Genomic DNA, 18,349 nt, shown 5'->3' on the forward strand with positions numbered 1-18,349 from the left:
ACCCGGCACGGTCTACGATCCACAAGATGACGAGGCAAATGAGCCCGGCGCAATAATATCGTCAGTTTCACGTTGGGTTTATTGCACCGTCGTCGTCGGCCTCCAGCCGTTTGCGCGAGACTTAATATCGTCCGCTGTAAACCGGCCCGCAATATCGAGCCGACTCGTTTCCGCGGCAATTCCCGTTTCGCTGACACAAACGGAATCGCGTGCATCGAGCGTGTGCATGCCTGGCCAGAGATATTTGTCTGTCGTCGATTTGGACGCGCGACCCAGGAATTTGTGTCGCGAACAATCGCGTTGATCGATGCTCGGACGCCCGGCAGGTGACCACGCTCGGAAACGCGGACGCGATCGATCCAAATCGAATCGAACAATCGTGGCTTTTTCGTGGCGCGTTTGGCTAATCTTCGGGTTAGCGAACGACCATTTGTGACGTTAGTCCTACACTGTTCTTCTTGGGGTCAAAAATATGTTGCGTTTTTGAAGATTCATTTAATATGGAGGAGAATCACGCATGTGGATTACATTCAGGAATTTTCAGATTTCACGATTTCTAGGTCCGATAGATGTAGATTGCTAAGTTTCTGTCTAGATACCTAGATTTGTACGTATTTAGATTTCTAGATGCTTAGATGCCTCAATCTCTAGATTCCTCTATCTGCATCACTCTAGATTCCAATATTCATACTTACATTGCTATCTCTATCCTTGGAAACCTAATATTCCTAAGTGGAAATATCCTAGGATTCCAAATATTGCTAGAATCTAGCGTGTCTAGTAAGATGTGTCCTACAAAGTTTCGCGAGAATTTCCAATTTTCCACTTATGCATGAAGAATAACTCCTTTTATGTATCTCGGCTATCACCTTATACCTTATACCACCACGAACTTGTTCGAACGAAACGATTACAAGGTCCACGCATTATTCCATTTGTCGACCGCAAGGTCCGCAAACATCAGTTATCGGCAAATAAGGCGATAAATCTACAGGTTCGTCGAGAACAATTACCAGCTATCCAATAAGAAGGAAACGAAGTTCTCCCAATTCATTTCAGAAAGCATTATCTCGTAGCCTGCACGGGGAGGCGGATTAAGCGAAGCACTCGATTCAGTTGGCTCGTCGTTGACCGGAACAAATGGCCGGTTTAATTCAATGTATCAAAAGCACGAGCGACACTTTCGAGTTGAACACCTCTCTCTTCCCGGCCTCCCTCTTTCGTTCTTCACGACCCTCCACGATTCCCGGGGCTTTGTGTGTTTTGACGGGGGTGCTAACTGACCCCGCGGCTGTCGGGCTAGCGAAGCGGAGGAAACGGTAGGAGGGTTATGCTCAAGAGCAGAAGAGGGTGGCATTAGGTCGAGGTCACCAGGACGCTGAAGCGATCGATGCAGCCTGCCAGCCACCACCACCACCACCACCCACGCTTCAACCCTCTCTGGTTTCTCCCTTCTACGAGCCATCTTCTCCTCCGTGAAACCCAAATACCAGCTTCACCTCTGATTTTCATCTACCCGGACCATCCCTCCTTTTCGCTCTTTCTCTTCCGTCGAGGGGAGATTCATTGTGTCTCTATTTACGTCTGGTTGCGTTTAACCGAAGGCAACCGGGATACGCTGGAAAGCTCGCGTGGTTCAACACGTGGACGTTCTACATTCGAGCTACGATCAGCTGTTTCCCGGGACTTCTGGATTGCAACGCTTCTACCCTCCTGGCTACCTCTTTTGTGTACCCGAATTTATCTCCTTCATAAAATCTTACGGAAGGTTTATGAAGGATTATTTTATCGTCCTTTTAAGACGGGTTTATCTGTATATTCTACACGATGCAATTTTCAAGACGTTTTTACGATGGAATTTTTAAGAAACATTGTAATACGCACAACCATGTAGAAATTACTGTCTCAATGTCTTATACTACAGTGCAATATAATTTTAGCAGTCTCACAAACTAAACTGCAAGATATAACCTATTTTTTAAAGTGCAGAATGTATCCTATCTTTGGTTTAAATTGCAATATTTAACGTACCTCTTAAACCGCAAAATGTAACATCATCTTGTAATCTATCTTTTAAATTACAAAATATAATATTGCCCTATAACCTCTAATCTTAACTTCAGCATGTAATACCATCTCATAATTCGCACTTTAAATTGCAAAATTTCAACGTGCTATAAAATTGGACGCAATATCGAAAAGAATAGATTAATAAAATTTTTCTCAATTTTCCAACGTCGCAATTTTTAATCCCTTACGATCTGTTTTAGACAAGTAGTCCCAAGTTCATAGAAGCTGCATAAAATATGTAGGTCAACGAACGAGGTACACTGAAGACAAGTTTTTAAAGCTAGCGAACAAGCTTACGTAAAACTGACTAGGTAGCTTCAGCGAGCTCGTAAAAGTAGAATTTACGACGAAGTAAAACTTCACTCTCGGTCGATAATGTCCCTCTCTGAGCGTTCCTCCATCTTTTTGCGTCACAGTTTGAAAATATTCTACGATAACGTGTTTACGAAGGATGATTACAAACACCGAGCCATAACGATAGTTACAGAGAAATAAACAAATTTCCCCTGGTGCTTGTGTTTCGTTAGCAAATATTTGTTCATTTAATATTTTTCACAAGCAACTCAACCATAGAGCATGTTTGCGAGCGGAAGCCAATATGACAGATTAAAGGGTTAATATTGACGGATTTTGCGATAAAAAAAGCAAACGAGAATTGTGGAATCACATGTTCTGTGAGCACGTTCGTCGCGTGTTTGGTTTCTATGGCCTCTTTTTGGACACTCTACAACTTCCGTCCTCTCCTTCTGCTCTGCGTACTTTTACAAATGTCCCGGTCGTTTTGATCGTCGAATCACCCGTTCCTACGTCGTACAATTTCAGCGGTTCCTCTTACAAACCACGCCGACGGAAGCGAAACAGTGACGTTTTTTGCGATGACGCCGGTCCTGAAAGTGGCTTCCGCCTGAGCGAATGTGACTCGTACCATGCGAACTGGTTTAACGCGTTATGACGTGAGTACGGTCTGGCTAGCTGAATCGCAAACATGCTAAAAGACTTTTTAAATATTTCATCTGTCCGTTTGGATTCCGTTGATATCTTTCCAGAAGAAATCCAGAACGCCTGCAACTACCGAAGACGATTCTTATCTCTCCTCGGAGATCGATCTGCTAAATCCTAGGTAAAATGTTAGATGAGAAAGATGAAATGTCTATCAGAATTCTTTCGATTAATTTTCATCAGAGTTACGAGATCCGGTCAAGCTTCGATATATCAGCGTCGTGATCCGAAAGATACGAGAAAGAATTTGTTAAATCTCTTCAAGGCGTCTGCGAGATCTGATCACTGTCGCTGCTCCGTAAAATCTGATCACACAAAATTACGTAAGTGCTGATAGAAACGTTTTGGGACATGAAATTTCTGGTTTTTCACATTTTTGCAACATGTAACCTAAAACGTTGATTCTACAAAATTGATATGTATGTGATCCTACGTATACGCTTCAGCATCTGAACAAATAGGTGAAAACAGGAGTCACCGCGAGTGGGGTCTTCAAAGTTATGGTCAACAGGATAAGCATCAGGTTGGTCGAATTATTAATAAATTACATATTTGTCAAGAACAAAGAATGTTAGGATGAACGTGTATTTGTAAAAATACGAAAGAATTAGAATGCAAAGCTTAGACGTTTCACCGGAAACAATACATGTTAACTATCGGTTATGATACAATGGGTACATGTATAACTATTTTAACTTTGCAAGTCTCCATTTACGTCATTCAACGTCACGTATTGTATTTTTTCGTTGAAAATATCTGTTATATAAACGATGCTTTGAAGCTCGTTTTGGGCTTTGAACTTTAAACTACCTTTTGTGACGAACCGATGACCGTATCGCAGTTTCAGTTCGATTTTCAAAAGCATTTCAATCAACTATTTGAACAAGTTTAGAAATTGAAACAAAAGAGAAAAATTTGACCGCAGAAAATTTCATAAAGATTCCTTAATATGCAGTGTTTCGACAACTATAATTAATCTTGAATTTTCTGTAGAATATCAGATAAATAACCAAAGGTACAGAATTATGTGTAAAATGAATAGCAATAATTAATTTTTATGTGCTCTCACTACTAATATTATTACAGCCTCAGGTAACTTTCGTTACGGAGAAGTGTTCCAGCAGCGGTGAGGATCTTAACGGGAAATCCCTCGTGAAACTTTGGTAATTATCCGAAAAGTTGAGCGAGTCACGTGTACGCTCTTAAATCACGTACTCAAATCATTATAACGACACCTAATGCGCTCCCTTGACAGCAGGGGTGGGAAAAGCACACCACGAATAATCAGAGCGATTCGTCGAAATAGCAAGAAATGTAAGTTCCCCGAGTAAAAATTACGATATTAGGCCTCTGCGTGCTCGGGTTTTGGGGGTGACTACGAAATAACATGATTAATCGTCTCAGAAACCTTTACATATAATTAAAGAAAAATAATTATGAGTGATAAACCTGCAACTTTATTAACATTTCCATGTGGGAATATATACACGTGTGAAATCTAAACAAATGTTAACATTTTAGGGGTTGATAACATTCAATTTTATCGTACCACAATTCCAACAAATTCTGAAATATACCATAACTATTTCAAAGATAAATCATAAGAAATCACATTACACCATAAATCAAATACAATCGTTTCTCGATCAACATTTTAACAAAAATACCTTCCTCATCCTTCTCCCTCATTCTTCACGACTTCTGTATAATCCAGTTCATCGACACGAAACCATCAATCAATGATATTTCAAAAAGCGACTTCACAGCAAAAAGCTCACTGAACACAAACTTCATATCTATCATACAATCACGATAAACAGGCACATTACACTTCCCTAATGATATAATCAAATTTTACTTCTTAATTTAAATCGTTTCAAACAATATAATCTTGCACATTAGCAGTATTTCAGCCGTAGGCGATTTCTGATAATCCGCCTATTAGAAGTTGGTTCACTGGTTATTTGTATTCTGATAAATTTGAACCGTTTCAAATAGTCTAATTCCATAAATTATCAACACTTTAGTCAATTTCTGAAACTCCATGACGTATTCCGATAAATTTAAATCAATTTAAATAGCAAATCTATTAGCAGAATTTTCACCCTGTTTCTAACCGAAGGTTTTCTAGTTATTTGTATTCCGGTAAATTTAAATCGAATCGATATTTGAACCATAGGATTTCTGACAATGCACGAATTTGAAACGCTGGTTTTCTGGTTATTTGTAGCGATACCGATCAACCCCAAGGCCCGAAAGCCCGCAAACTCGACGTATCTCGAGCCGCTGCCCCTGATTCCATGTATTTGTTCCTCTTCGCTGTGTTCCTGTTCGCCTATCTGTTCCTTAGCAAGGAACGCGACAATTTACGAGTAACTGGAAGCGGGGCCAGCAGCTCGACGAACAGCCACGCCGGCGGAAAGCACGCGACCGACATCCTCGCGAGGGGCGGTAATTTAATCCCAGGACGTTCGTAGTCGAAGCGGACGAGGATCGATCGGAATCAGCGGAACAGCCGCGACCCGGAAATAGCAAAAGCAGCGTGGTTGTTCTGTATCACGATAAATCGGTCGTGCCTGCCTCAACATCCACCGAACCACCCCTCAGAGCCACCCAGTCGGAACGTGTGATTCCACGTGATTCTAATCTGTCCGCGGACACTGTTCAAACGCTGCGTCGCGAAAGGTAAAATTCTCTTCACGATAAAAATATTTTATCCGCTTCTTCGTTTGAAAAATCAAGTTGTAATCAATTGCTAAATAAAATTACAGTGGGATATAATTATTGTGTGGTAAAAATGACTGCTCATGAAACTATCCTTTGGAGTCCATCTTGAAAAACATTAAAGGTGTACTTTATACAATGAAACTGTATGGCATTTTATGTAAAATCAAATAGAACCGTAGGAGAAGATATTGTTAATGTTAAGAAGATTTTACCTAATTATTTAAAAAATGTGCATGTCTAGTATGAAAATTGAAATATTGGAGATAGTTGCTCGAGAATGAATGAGAACTTGAAAATTCCATACAGTTTCATGAAAGTTTTTACCTTCAATAATTGTAGAAATCTCAGATATATCAACTTTGACAATTTAATCTCAGCTAATGTGTTCGAGAAAATAAACCAGTGGACCATCTCCGAATCAATTAGATTTCTGAGACACGTTTTCAAAGTAATCGACAAATTGAATATAAAGAAAGCAGGAGGAGATGGAGAATCGTCTGGTATCAGATAGGATCGAACTCTCGAACAAATCCTAGGAATTCGTTCTTTTCTCTTGGCTGCAGGTCGAGTCCGTTGGAAACACCGGAAGAAGGCTCTCCTACGTATCCGATTGACCGAGGAAAAGATACTTTGAGACGACGTCGGCGTCCATCGAAGCGGCAAAGGCCACTCAACGTGCACATTTATCAGGGCAGTCGCGTACTCCAGGTCGCATCCTTGTCGAAGGATCATCGCGTCCCGTCGAAAGAGGTGCGGTTGGCGGAACAGAGATCCGATCCTGTGAGATACACGGTCAGGTCGGCGAAAAATTTGATTAGATCAGAAGAGGGATCTTCTACACGCCAGGACGACGATTCGGGTGATCTCGATCAAGCTGGAAGATCGGACAAGCACTGGGAGTTCGATAGAACCTTCGGGGAACGATGTCGTCCCTCTGATAATTCCGTTTTGAAACTAATGGCTCGTCCCAGGTAATCAGATCAATTATACTTACCCGACAAACCTGTGGGTTCATGTACGTATCTACTACTGACACGTTGGACTCAACATTTTTTATATATTTCGTTGATAACTCATTCCGTGTTACAAGAAATGTGATTCAAAGATTTTGTGACGTAGGAAGCTAAAGAATGTATGGAATGAAATTCCTGTAACTGCAGTAATGAGTTGATATAACACTCGATACTGTTGCTATTCATCATTAATCCGAACGCGCAATGATTTCCGGTTATAATACCTACTCTTCGTAAATCATTGATTGTAACGTTGGTAATTCATGACAGCTTCGTCAGTTATTTACCTGCAGTATAACCATCAGCACCTGATAGCTTTTGATTATCGTCATATTTAACTCATTCTCTCGTAATACGTTTCGAGTGTTTATTTAACAAACTACATTCCAGACTATCGGTCAATAGTGTATATTACGTGTTCCACAGTCCAGGAAGGGACGGTGATTGCAAACAGCCGAGGAACGAAACGGTTTATCCGAACCTGGCGTACCTGATGCAGCAGATACACCCTCGTCCACGAGAACGAGGCGACGATCGTGCATTTATTAGCGTGAACGACGGCGACGACTCGAAGCGAGTGTTCCCGTTCCAAGCGACCCCGAGCGGCAACCTGAAGATCGTTCCTAATCAGGTAAATGTTCGGGTCGATCGACTGTGATCAGCGAATATTGGGAATGTTGGCCTGAAGGCAGACGCGCAGTCATTCTAGGTGGTATTCGAGTCGAAGAAGGTCAGCGTGTTAGTGGCTGATCCGCGACACACCAAGGTGAACGTCAAGGCTGAACTCAATAGAGCCGGAAACGAGCTAGCTGGACGTTCTTCGGAGTCCTCGACCAGACCGAGGCTCGTCGATCTTCCACCTGGTGTCTCGTCATCGACGATCAATCAATCGCAGGTAATTATTACTGGTTTGGTTCGTTTCGGATTATTTCGGTACATTAAAAATTGTTGGACAGAGAGAAAATATTTTTCTGACAATACCGAGATAGTATATTCGGTAAATTATTTAAGAGGTGTTCGTACTAAGAGTGTTTGTCGCATAATCAGACTCAGAAGAAGCAGCCAGCTGTCGAGGACAAACACAGATCCACAATGTACCCGTTCAAGGCGAAGGTGGCTCAAACGGAAATGGTGGAGCAAAAACAACCGACAGCGTCAACGTCTTTCGTGACGTCAACGTTACAGGAGGTGCCACTTTCAGAGTGAGTGTCGTTCATCAGCTAAGTCGAGTTTCTGCTCTGCGTTGTTTCTCGAAAACGCGAACGGAAAACCAGAACGACGTAGCGACAGAAAGAAATGGAAACAGGGTTTTCCGTGAAATTGCGTTGACCCGTATTTTTCTGATATCGTAACGGAAAGCCGTTCGCTTGATAACGGATAACACGACGATTTCTCCCGATATTTCCCAATAACGCCTGATCACCGCGTAATTTCGCGCAGACTCGGATTTACGAGTGAACAACCAATCGATTGGGATAACATCATTCTCCCGGAGAAGACCGACCTGTATCAGGAGTTGGCCAGGCGTATCACAAATTACAAGTAAGCTTATAGTTGTATCCGATCGGGTGTAACAAAGTTTAGGGAGGGGACCAACGACAGGATTACAGGCTAAATTTCACGATCGATCTTTCGAGGAACGCCGATTGTATCGTACGAATCGATCAGGACGAGTTCCATTGTCACCTGCTCGTGCTGCAGAGCTACAGCGCCTTCTTCGACGAGAAGAATTGCAAGGAGATCGATCTGACCGGGGTAAGTTATTGCGCTTTTTGTCCAGGAAATAATGCTCCTTCCTCGACGGGACAATGGGATTCGCTGACAATATCTTATCGAACGTATGAAGACAAAATATACCTTCCACTCCGTATATCTAATGAGAAAACACCCTCCAAAAAATTTCAAAAAGTGGAGGAAGTTGTTAGCAACAATGATCTGTCGCATAAGGCAATTAAAATCAGAGGATGATTTGCAATAACTTTGCGATTCTCGTCCCAGCGTTCATCAGCTTGTACGCTCATTTGTAGCATGATTTATACAGAAATCAGGTTAATATCGCCGAGTGAATTTTCATCATTTAATGAAGCGTATTGAACGAAACCGAAGCTACGTGTCAACGTTTCTATGTTCGATACTTTTAATGCTATCGTGTCGCTGCATGCGCGGATTCCACAATAATTTATTACGCGACAACACACCGGGAAACGATGCTTCGCCCCTTCCGGTTCTCCCGTGAAAACCGACGCACGCATTATACTCGTGCACCGAGCAAGATGTATTACGGGCTTATCGGTATACGGAACCTACAGTCTACCGGATCCCGAATAAAGTCCCTTTGTTCGCGCGATCCGATTTTCTGCCCATCGCCCTCCTACCCATCTGTATACGTATCCATCGTCTCTGTTCGACGGATCCAGCCTCCGTTCATCTTCCGCCTCCATATACACGCTATCGAGTCTCGGTCCTTTTTCTTCCGTTTTGCATTATCTTCTCGATGGAACGACCGATCCGACCGGATTCTGTGATCCTCTGCATCGAATTTGCTTCGAGACGAAACTCGTTCACCTCTGCACTCGAACTTTGACAGTGTTCAGATCGACCTTCGTGATTGTACATCATAGACGCGGAATGTTCCCAGGAAAATTGGCCGGGAAGAAAATTGTATTGTTACCCGATTGGTTTCGATATTTTGCACGAGGCGAAATTTCTTGTCGAAGCTGAGCATAATCTATCCTAGAATCTCCTGAGTCATGTAGTGGGTCATCTCTTGGCATCCAGAAGAAGCGCATAAGAGACAAATAAGTGAAGTGGTAAGACTCCTTCACTGAAAGTCCGAGTTGCAAGAAATTCTAGCGGTATTGCGGTAGAAGTAGATATAAATATGCAGCGCTGCCGAAAGTCAGTATCGATAAAACAGTAACCCGGAAAGATCATGTTTCCGTCTAGACGACATCACGTGCGGAATACGAATGGTCGATACAAATTGGGTAGAGCTATTTTCCTAAACATGGACTATTGGATCGTACAAGGTTCAATCTTCTCGAGCAAATAAATATACGACGCTAGTTGAACTTTCCGGTTCGGCTAAAGAACGAGATTCAATAAATCTTCGGTAGAGAAGCTTCAAAATCGCCAAGTAGGCAACAGCAAGGGGTTGCTGCCGACCCCAATCTCTTGTGTCAGCATCCCGTTCTTCTGGCCCCTTCTATTTTCTGTCCTCCAACAGTGACTCGCTGGGCTCCAAGCCAACTGACCTTGAACTCCTTTTCATATTGCCTAGCCACGGCTATATTTGACACCCTTTTTACCCGAGGGTGAATAGAGCGCCTCCAATAACCCGCCCTTTAACAATTACTCGAAGAAACCTTGTCATTTTTACGCTCTTCGCTTATTATCTTGGAGCTGACGAGTTTCTCTTGCCACTCCGGTGTCAAGGAGACCAGTAATTAAAAGTGGAAGAATATATATGGATGCGGAATGAACTGTGTGCTTTTTTAATGCTTCTCGGATCGATCTTCTATTTCTAACGTTCCTTTCATTCAATTAGCTTATACAGACACAGAAATAGTTGTTAATAATTTGATTAATTTTATTACGTTAGAAGGAAGTATCGTCGAAAGCGTTCTCGATCATTTACGACTGGATGATCAGCTCGCAGAACGACAGCTATCGCCTTTTACAGAGGGACAACATTTTGGAGGTCTTCACGGCTGCACAGTACCTTGGAATTAAAGGTACGCATGAATCTGAAGAATTAAATTTATGCATTAAAAAATATCTAAACACTATCGATATCTAATAAGTCTGACTGTATAACATTAATTGATAAGTTCTCCAGCATTCTTTAAAATTTAAAAAAATGTCCTGAGTAGCAAAATGATGATCGTATAATGAAAGATAAAGCAGTAAACGATATCTAAAAAAATGTTTCTACGACCTAAAAGCACCTTTGCAATCCTGGAACGTTTCAGGACGTTCCAACATAATTTATGACTCGACACGATTCGTTCTGATTTTAACATCGGTCCATAGCACTGATCTACCAGCAATCGCGTCGTTTATCAGCTGGCGTATTAAGGATGGATATAACCTTCGACTACCGGCGCATAAATCTAAATTTTCCTTCGTTTTCGTCGATGCGACGGATTTACGAGCAATGATCCTGTTTACATCGCACCACCTTCTTTATCGATCCTTTAAAACGCGACTACACTCCGTAATATATGGCCGATGCTTTCTAACACTGTTTAAAACTTCCAACCCGTTGTCGGGAAAGAATGAAAAGTTTCCCAGGCGCGATAGGCTTCCGGGGAACTCTCGATGCCACACTTGAATACGTCACTGTCCAACTCGAAACTTCAATAAACCATACTAGATCCGTGGCAAATAGGAGATACGTCGTATTCGCGAGAAATTTAGGTTCCATCTTGGAAAGTTGTATCGCTCTGCAGCAGAAGTAGGAGTCACCGGAAATACAATGATAACTTGAATCTACCTTATCGTGCTTTTGTTCTTAAATTTCTTTTATCACGTTTATCAGAATTGGAGGAACAATGCTGGGCATTTATAGACAACGACGAGTTGTTCACGGAAGACACCGCGTTCTTGTTGTATTTGGAGGCAAGAAGAATTAAGAACAACGCGGTTATGGAACTGATGGTACCCAGGATCATGAAGTTCTTCTTGATTCTTGTCAGCACCAAGGACTTTTTAGAGCTCTCCGTTGACGAGTTGTGTCTCCTGCTCAAATCTAACTATATCTCTGTCAATAGGTGAAATTATTAACATCGTACTTGTATATTTGACCCTTTAAGAGAGATTAATTCTAAAATTTTTGTTCAGTGAAATGGAAGTTTTGATGTCCGCCGTCCGCTGGCTGATGCATGACTGGGAGAATAGAAAGCAGTTCATGATACAAGTATTAAAATGTGTCAGATTCGGATTGATAGCTCCGTGGCAATTGGTGGACGTTAAGAGGAACCCTGAGAATCCTGAATTCATGGAACTTATGTCTTATCCCGAGGTGCAGAAGATGGTAGACGACGGTTTAGCGTAAGGACTATATCACTTTCCCAAACGACGACATAAAGACCAAACGCTTCATAATACCGTGATTATTATCAGTTTTGTCATCATTAAATACTGGTACGGTAATCAGACGGAGGATTATTACCACTGGATCGATTTACTGGGACTTTCGGAACCAACTAACCGAAACTGGGCTGGAGAGGACAAGGTACTAAATTAAAGGTTTAACCAAATTAAATCTGTTACATTAATTAAACCGATACTTGGGCTTATATTTTCTTTCGTGAATTTTCTTCAAGAACTACGTAACGTACCGAGAATTTCTGCTCTATCTCGAAGAGTATCAGAGGACCAAAATTTCGGAATTAAGAAGTCGGAAGAATCGGGCAAAGCCGAATCCTCCTAACTCACCCCCTACCGATTACGCGTTCGCGCCTTCTAGAACGTCGAACGATTACACCAAAAGCTCAGGTATTAAAATTAACCCCTTTCAAAGTTGAGTCTGATCTGAAAAACTTTTGGAATTCGAGGGATTCGAAAACCTACGATGTTTTTCGCGTAGGAGGATTTTTAATTAAGATAAGTCTTTCAGGCGATACGCAGGCAATCCATAACGATGCGGTGCATCCAAGGCACTCGAAGGTTGCAACTGGAAATTATTTACCGATGGAAATTCCCGAAGGCATGATGATGCCTCCGAAATTCATGAACGAGTACCTGAGCAGCTTGGAAAGAAGCAAAGGGGTGAGTAACCCCGGTGCAAACGCGAATAGAAGATCGACGCAGAGGCAACAAAATGGACGAATTCAATGATCGATTCGCCGAGAGGAGTCGCAAAATTGCGATGTTCGTATTTCTCGATTCCCAGAACGTGTTCCGAATGAAGAAAATATTTTTTTTCTCCTATCGACGGATGACAGAAATACGAATTCAGAGATTGTACAATGAAACGTTTAGCTCGTATATTATATCGTGTATCGTATATTTATCTATTAAAGCTGAATTTGTAAAATGCGTGTACGGTATTTCGAAGCCGATCTAGCGATTCAGGTTTCTAAGTAGAACTCGATGTCGACAAAAAAGGAATCATTACTAACGGTGAGTCGTTTTGCGATCAAATTCCGTGATGAGAAGTCCGACCAGATTTGCCCGTTTCAAAAGTTTTCCTCGCTTTCAGGGATTATATTACGCGGTTATCGTCGGAGAAATCTCGAGGTAAGCCGCGTGCTTGTAAGTGGAAATAATGATAAATCTCACCCAAGAAATGTCACGGAGCTGTAGTCAAAGGTCAGAGTTTATGTTGCTCGAAATCCGTGCCTTTAATGCCGAAACCCTTGAGTAGTCGGGGCAAATACCATTGTGTGCCGTCGTTCTCGTACAAGCTGCACTTACAGCGTATAAGCTCTTACCTTGAGATTACATCGACCCCGTAACAATTCAGTTTCCATTCATTTCACTAAACAAACGTATTTTACATCAACATTTCCTACTGTAATTTAACTGTACTGTAACATCCTTTAACCGAACATCAACGACTACTCCAATTAATATAAAAATTATTATACAATACAGAACCAAGAAAGAAAGGCTGCCTCCGATACCAGATTCACAGGAGGAGGAGAATCTCCAAAACTTCCCTACAAGCCACCCAGCAAGGACAAACGTGTACAGGAACATGGCAAACGTGGCGTGAATTTACCGGTAACGCGAATACTAGTCGCGAAAAGATTGCGAGAACTTCCGTGTTTCTAGTTCGACAGGGTGTTCTCTTCTCCTCAGGATGTCGGTAAATTGGATTACGAGAACCGGCAGGAGAAGAACGCGACGGATGTTTGCCGGTGCCAGCAGCGCGAGTCGAATTTGATATTTTCTATGAGAAAGCAGGCGAGATGCGCGATGTCGAGCAAACCGGAAGAACGAACTGACTCCGTTAAATCGGAAGTAGAGGCAGCCACCACGATACAAGCTGTGTATAGAGGGTACAAGGCCCGAAGGAGATTCGACGAGGTTAGTTGAACGTATTACGAAAAACTTTGTTTCGAAACAAGATCTTGATACGGGTGTTATGGTGATTGCGTAATTGCATTTCGGTCTGATACATCGATTAAGTTACAGGTAGAACTTGTTGTGTTTTTTGGTCTTAACGGTAGATAAGGAAATCAACGTCGGAGGAGAAGCGGAATATCAAGAAGGTAGCGGAACTTTTAGCCATTCCGATGGACGAAACGCCACGCAATCCCTCCAAGGAGACCGTCAGAATTTCAAACAGCTTAGGGAACGAGACGAGAGACGACAAAGACGACAGGCCACGATCATTAAGTCCCGGGAAAAACGCGAGAGAATCGATCGTCCGAAATACAGAACGCTTCGCTGATGATCAATTGGATCATGTAAACCACATTTTCCCTAATATCTTTACTGTCAAGCAGGGTTTCGACCTACTTGCAACGTAGGCTTAGAACCGAATATAAAAAGAAGTCCTACCTTCTGTCTTGCATAAGTTAGGATTAGCAATTTCTACGAAACACTAACACTCTTTTATTATTGTCTCTAGTTTGAAACGTATTCGGCTACTTACGAGAAACAAAGCAGCAAGCAAATTCCACAGAATACGACGAATCAACGGGACAACCAGAAACCTATCAGGACCATAAAATCACCGGTATTTTTCTCGAATTGTGACGAAAAAACAAGTTCCCCTTCGGACAACACGGACACGGACGAACCTCTCTCTCCGCGAACGGAGGCTAAATCGATAGTGACGGATTTAGATGAACACGCTGCAGTCGATAAAAATGTAGCGAAGAGCGATGGAACGAATTATCAAGATGGCGACAATCCTCGACGAGTGAAACCGGGCGTAAAGAGCGTTCAAATAAGATCGAACTACAAACGACCGCTGTGAGTACTGTCCTGATTAATTATTTTCAACGAGCGACTAAATGAATGGGTTATCGTAGAAGCTTTGAATTGCATCAGAATTACTTTCAAATTCATAAACGAAACCGTATCAAGGTAGGCAAGTCGATCGATACCTACTTTTTAACCTTTTGCGGTCTATGGATCCCACGCAATGAACTGCTGGCAGGTTTGAAATATTTAGGAGCGGGGATCTGAATGAAATAAAGTGAAAGATAATATGACTATGTTTCTCTCCTATCCTATTTTGAGAACTTTTATTATACTAATCCAGCCAATATCAGTATTCGAAAAGGTAATATTCGTTAAGGTAAAATGACGAGGCTATGTATCTGATCAAATTCTTAAAGAGCAGGAAAATCAAGTAGCTTGAATCATCAAAATCCTCAGAAAATGACGCGTTTGCAGACCGCAGCGAATCAGCACCAGCATGTTGAGTGGCAATCCGGACGGCTATTATTTCGACAATTCTCTGTTCTTCCCCGATCGGGAATCGATCCTGGTGTTCGGTGGAGTCGATCCCCACGAAGAGTGCGGTCCCGGTAACACGGGCAAGGGCATATACAGATTTAAACCTGACGAAAACATTTGGGAATTCGTGGACGAAATTCCGCAGGCGCGGCACCATCACTCGGTCGCCTATCTCAGAGGTCGCATTTACGTAGTAGGTGAGACAAAAGACTAAACTAGCTCGCGACAAAAGAGATACAATTTATTCCGTCGTTTCTTTACACCATGAGCACGAAATTGAACGAACCAGAGTCGAGAAAAAAAATCCCATTCCGTTTACGTGGCGCTTAACGAGAGACTCTTACGGGCATATAATCTTCTTTACGACTTTGTTTTTCGTAAGAAGATTCATTGCACAATAGGAGACTGTTTTTTTCAACGGGAATTAAAAGTATAGAGAAACGAGAGAAAAAGATAGAAAAATATTGTCAGGAGGAGCGGATCCGCTGGAAGACAAACTGCACAGGAAGAGCATCGCGGTTGGAAGCATGTGGAGTTACGACCCGACGACCAGGACTTGGTTCAATGAACCCGGCATGCTGACAGCCAGAAAGGACTTCGGATTGGTGGTCAGCCATGGGAAAATGTACGCCATAGGAGGGCAATGCAGCAACGGGATGTGAGTTGTTACACGCGGAATAATTACCCGGCCCCTGCGTTTTCCTTCATTTTCATCGCTATTTATTTCGAACGCTATATAACGCTAATTGCTATACCATTTAAGCCTAATCTGCTCGTAAAGAATCTAACACGCCATGCTCGTTAATGTTCTTTCTTATGCCCTTCTAATATTTTGAAATAGAAAAAACACATTACATACGTTTCTCTTGCTTGATAACTTAATGCTAATTGGCTAATTCGTTATTTCGATCTAAATAATTCTTACTGATTTTTAATTTAGCACCCTTTCAATATCTTCGAATCTGTTACGGTAAGATACTGCGCCAAATTAATTGCCACTGATGATCTTCGAGCAAAACAACCCGGTTATGTAACGCGATAAGAAGCAAATGGGTCGTCCGATTCTTAGATACCAGCATCTGATAACGATTCTAACGGATAAGCTTGTTTTCAGAGCTCTAAAGGCAGTAGAGGCTTTCGATCCATCGGATTCTACTTGGAGAAAGATGCAACCGATGCAGACTGCCAGGATAGGACCAGCCAGCGTGAAATATAGAGACCTAATCTGGGTCGCTGGCGGCATGACAAGATCGAGAAAAGAGCTGTTCTCGAAGGACGTCGAATGTTATGACCCAATAAGAAATTTGTTAGTACAATTTCGTCGCGTGTACACCTCATTTTGATAATAAATTTTACCTCAATATTCGTTACTTTATTTCTAATCACTTACATGTTCCTTTCATATATTATACATACGTTGGAGAACTGTTTTGTGATGTACCTTATACAGGCATTCAAATATGCCATTGTCCATAATTTTTCTTTCCTAGAATTGGTAAATTTTCAACGTGTCAACCAGGAATTAAATTAATCGATCTTTACACCGGATAAATACGAGCGTGTATATTTGATGTGCCTTTTAGATGGTTAAAAGCGGTGCCTTTGAGGTCAGCCAGGTGCTTTGCTTCCTTTTACGTTGTATCCGACTGCCTCTACGTGATCGGTGGGGCATCAACCACCGAAAACGGAACCCAGAGCATCGACAGCATCGACGTGTGGAACGGAAACGATTGCGTTTGGAGAGAACACGCAAATATGTCGATCGCGAGACACGGACACACCACAGGGTCAATAGGTTAGTTTTAGCGATATCGAGGTATCATACAAAACCAGCGAAATGTTTTATTGACTCGTGCAATTTCGACGTTCGAACGTTTATTGACCTTTTTTGTACTATATTTTTTTAACCGGAGTGCTGATGCAACTCTATTATTTACGATTTCGGTTACTATAAGCAATTATCAAATTTTGTTCCATGAAAAATAGAGGAATCGTTATTTACAATGAACAATAACGAAAATTTAAATTTACAATCCTTATCTTTACACGAAAAGATTGCAATATTACTTACAAAATCGGCTACAATTAATGTGATTTGTCAGGTGACCAGTTGTTGATCATTGGTGGAGTAACCACGGTGTTCATGAAGACCTTGAGCAGCGTCGAATGTTATTGCTGCGATATAGAGAAGTGGATGAAGGGAGTTTCCAGTCTGCCGCATTCTGTTTCCGGTCACGGGACTGTATCTTTACCGCCAGCAAATCTTCTAATTGATCACTGATTATCTGTGAAATAAAATGTCATCATGTTTCTCTATGTTATGCGTTTAATGGTCGACACGTTAAACAACTATTTAATCATTGCCATTTATATTTTATTATTTTTTTATTATAGATGGTAATTCTTACACCTGTTTGTTTATCTTTTATCTTTTATGAGTTTACTTAAGTAACGTTTAGTACAAATAAAAAATTATAATTAGATCTGTTTGAATCTTTCCAATACATGTTCTTGGAATACCCAAAACGTTATTTCCTTTCTATCAACTCTTATAATAATATTATATTTATAATGAATCGCACCAATTTGAGAGTATAAAAGTAGTGTGTATTTTTTGGTTTTATGTCCCATAAAATCAATTTAAAAAACAGTACTATCTGCACTATCTGATGGCGCTTGAAGGAACTAGAGAGAAAGAAAATTATCTTACCTGGAAAATTATAGACTTCTAGGTATGAGAGATCAAGGAATTTTGCAATCAGAAGGCAATATAAAGAATTGAGAAAGATATGAAAATACCACACTGCATTCGGTCTTATTCTGAGAAATGATATTTGTAATCTAATCAACCTTATCGTCGATAATACTGTGCTCGCAATGCACGAACATAAATGCACCTCAGAAGCACTGTACCTACCGATGTTTACGTACCTAATGATTTCCATTTCCGTCTCCAAAGGGTTTACAGTTTGAAACTGTTATAACTACAGCCAATCAGGTATCGTACGACACTGAAGACCAGTCAGAAACTCTTTTCGAACACAGTAGTTTGAGAAATGGCCACCAGATGGCAGCAGCATCCTCCTCAGCAGGGAGCCGCCATCTGTCATGGCAGTCGTGCG

General features: G+C 41.6%; 1 protein-coding gene and 1 long non-coding RNA gene across 4 annotated transcripts; one reads left to right on the forward strand and one right to left on the reverse strand.

The window, feature by feature from the left end:
• The first annotated feature begins 2,767 nt into the window (after nucleotides 1–2,767).
• Nucleotides 2,768–17,543, forward strand: LOC100877623 (uncharacterized). 3 transcript variants are annotated; one of them, XM_076530573.1, is made up of 29 exons: nucleotides 2,768–3,023; nucleotides 3,117–3,190; nucleotides 3,253–3,392; nucleotides 3,516–3,592; nucleotides 4,156–4,232; nucleotides 4,325–4,383; nucleotides 5,547–5,754; nucleotides 6,360–6,767; nucleotides 7,236–7,440; nucleotides 7,519–7,704; nucleotides 7,857–8,011; nucleotides 8,250–8,351; nucleotides 8,420–8,564; nucleotides 10,411–10,543; nucleotides 11,350–11,581; nucleotides 11,652–11,861; nucleotides 11,934–12,045; nucleotides 12,137–12,308; nucleotides 12,430–12,581; nucleotides 13,410–13,538; nucleotides 13,617–13,844; nucleotides 13,988–14,227; nucleotides 14,392–14,738; nucleotides 15,165–15,424; nucleotides 15,699–15,885; nucleotides 16,168–16,197; nucleotides 16,342–16,533; nucleotides 16,811–17,022; nucleotides 17,330–17,543. In XM_076530573.1, the coding sequence occupies exons 1-29, from the start codon at nucleotides 2,997–2,999 to the stop codon at nucleotides 17,506–17,508; spliced, it is 4,878 nt and encodes a 1,625-aa protein (XP_076386688.1). In that variant the 5' UTR covers nucleotides 2,768–2,996; the 3' UTR covers nucleotides 17,509–17,543. The 3 variants fall into 3 exon arrangements, with proteins under 3 accessions (XP_076386688.1, XP_076386689.1, XP_076386690.1); XM_076530574.1 differs by lacking the exon at nucleotides 16,168–16,197; XM_076530575.1 differs by lacking the exon at nucleotides 16,168–16,197 and having other exon boundaries at nucleotides 2,769–3,023; nucleotides 4,328–4,383; nucleotides 8,447–8,564.
• Nucleotides 10,453–18,341, reverse strand: LOC143264260 (uncharacterized). The gene is made up of 3 exons (XR_013037840.1): nucleotides 18,159–18,341; nucleotides 17,299–17,512; nucleotides 10,453–10,555 (listed from the first exon to the last, which is right to left on the reverse strand). It is a non-coding gene; the product is annotated as an uncharacterized LOC143264260 (long non-coding RNA).
• Between the last annotated feature and the right edge of the window lie 8 nt (nucleotides 18,342–18,349).

This window comes from Megachile rotundata, chromosome 4 (assembly GCF_050947335.1).
Source record: "Megachile rotundata isolate GNS110a chromosome 4, iyMegRotu1, whole genome shotgun sequence".
NCBI classification, from domain to species: domain Eukaryota; kingdom Metazoa; phylum Arthropoda; class Insecta; order Hymenoptera; family Megachilidae; genus Megachile; species Megachile rotundata.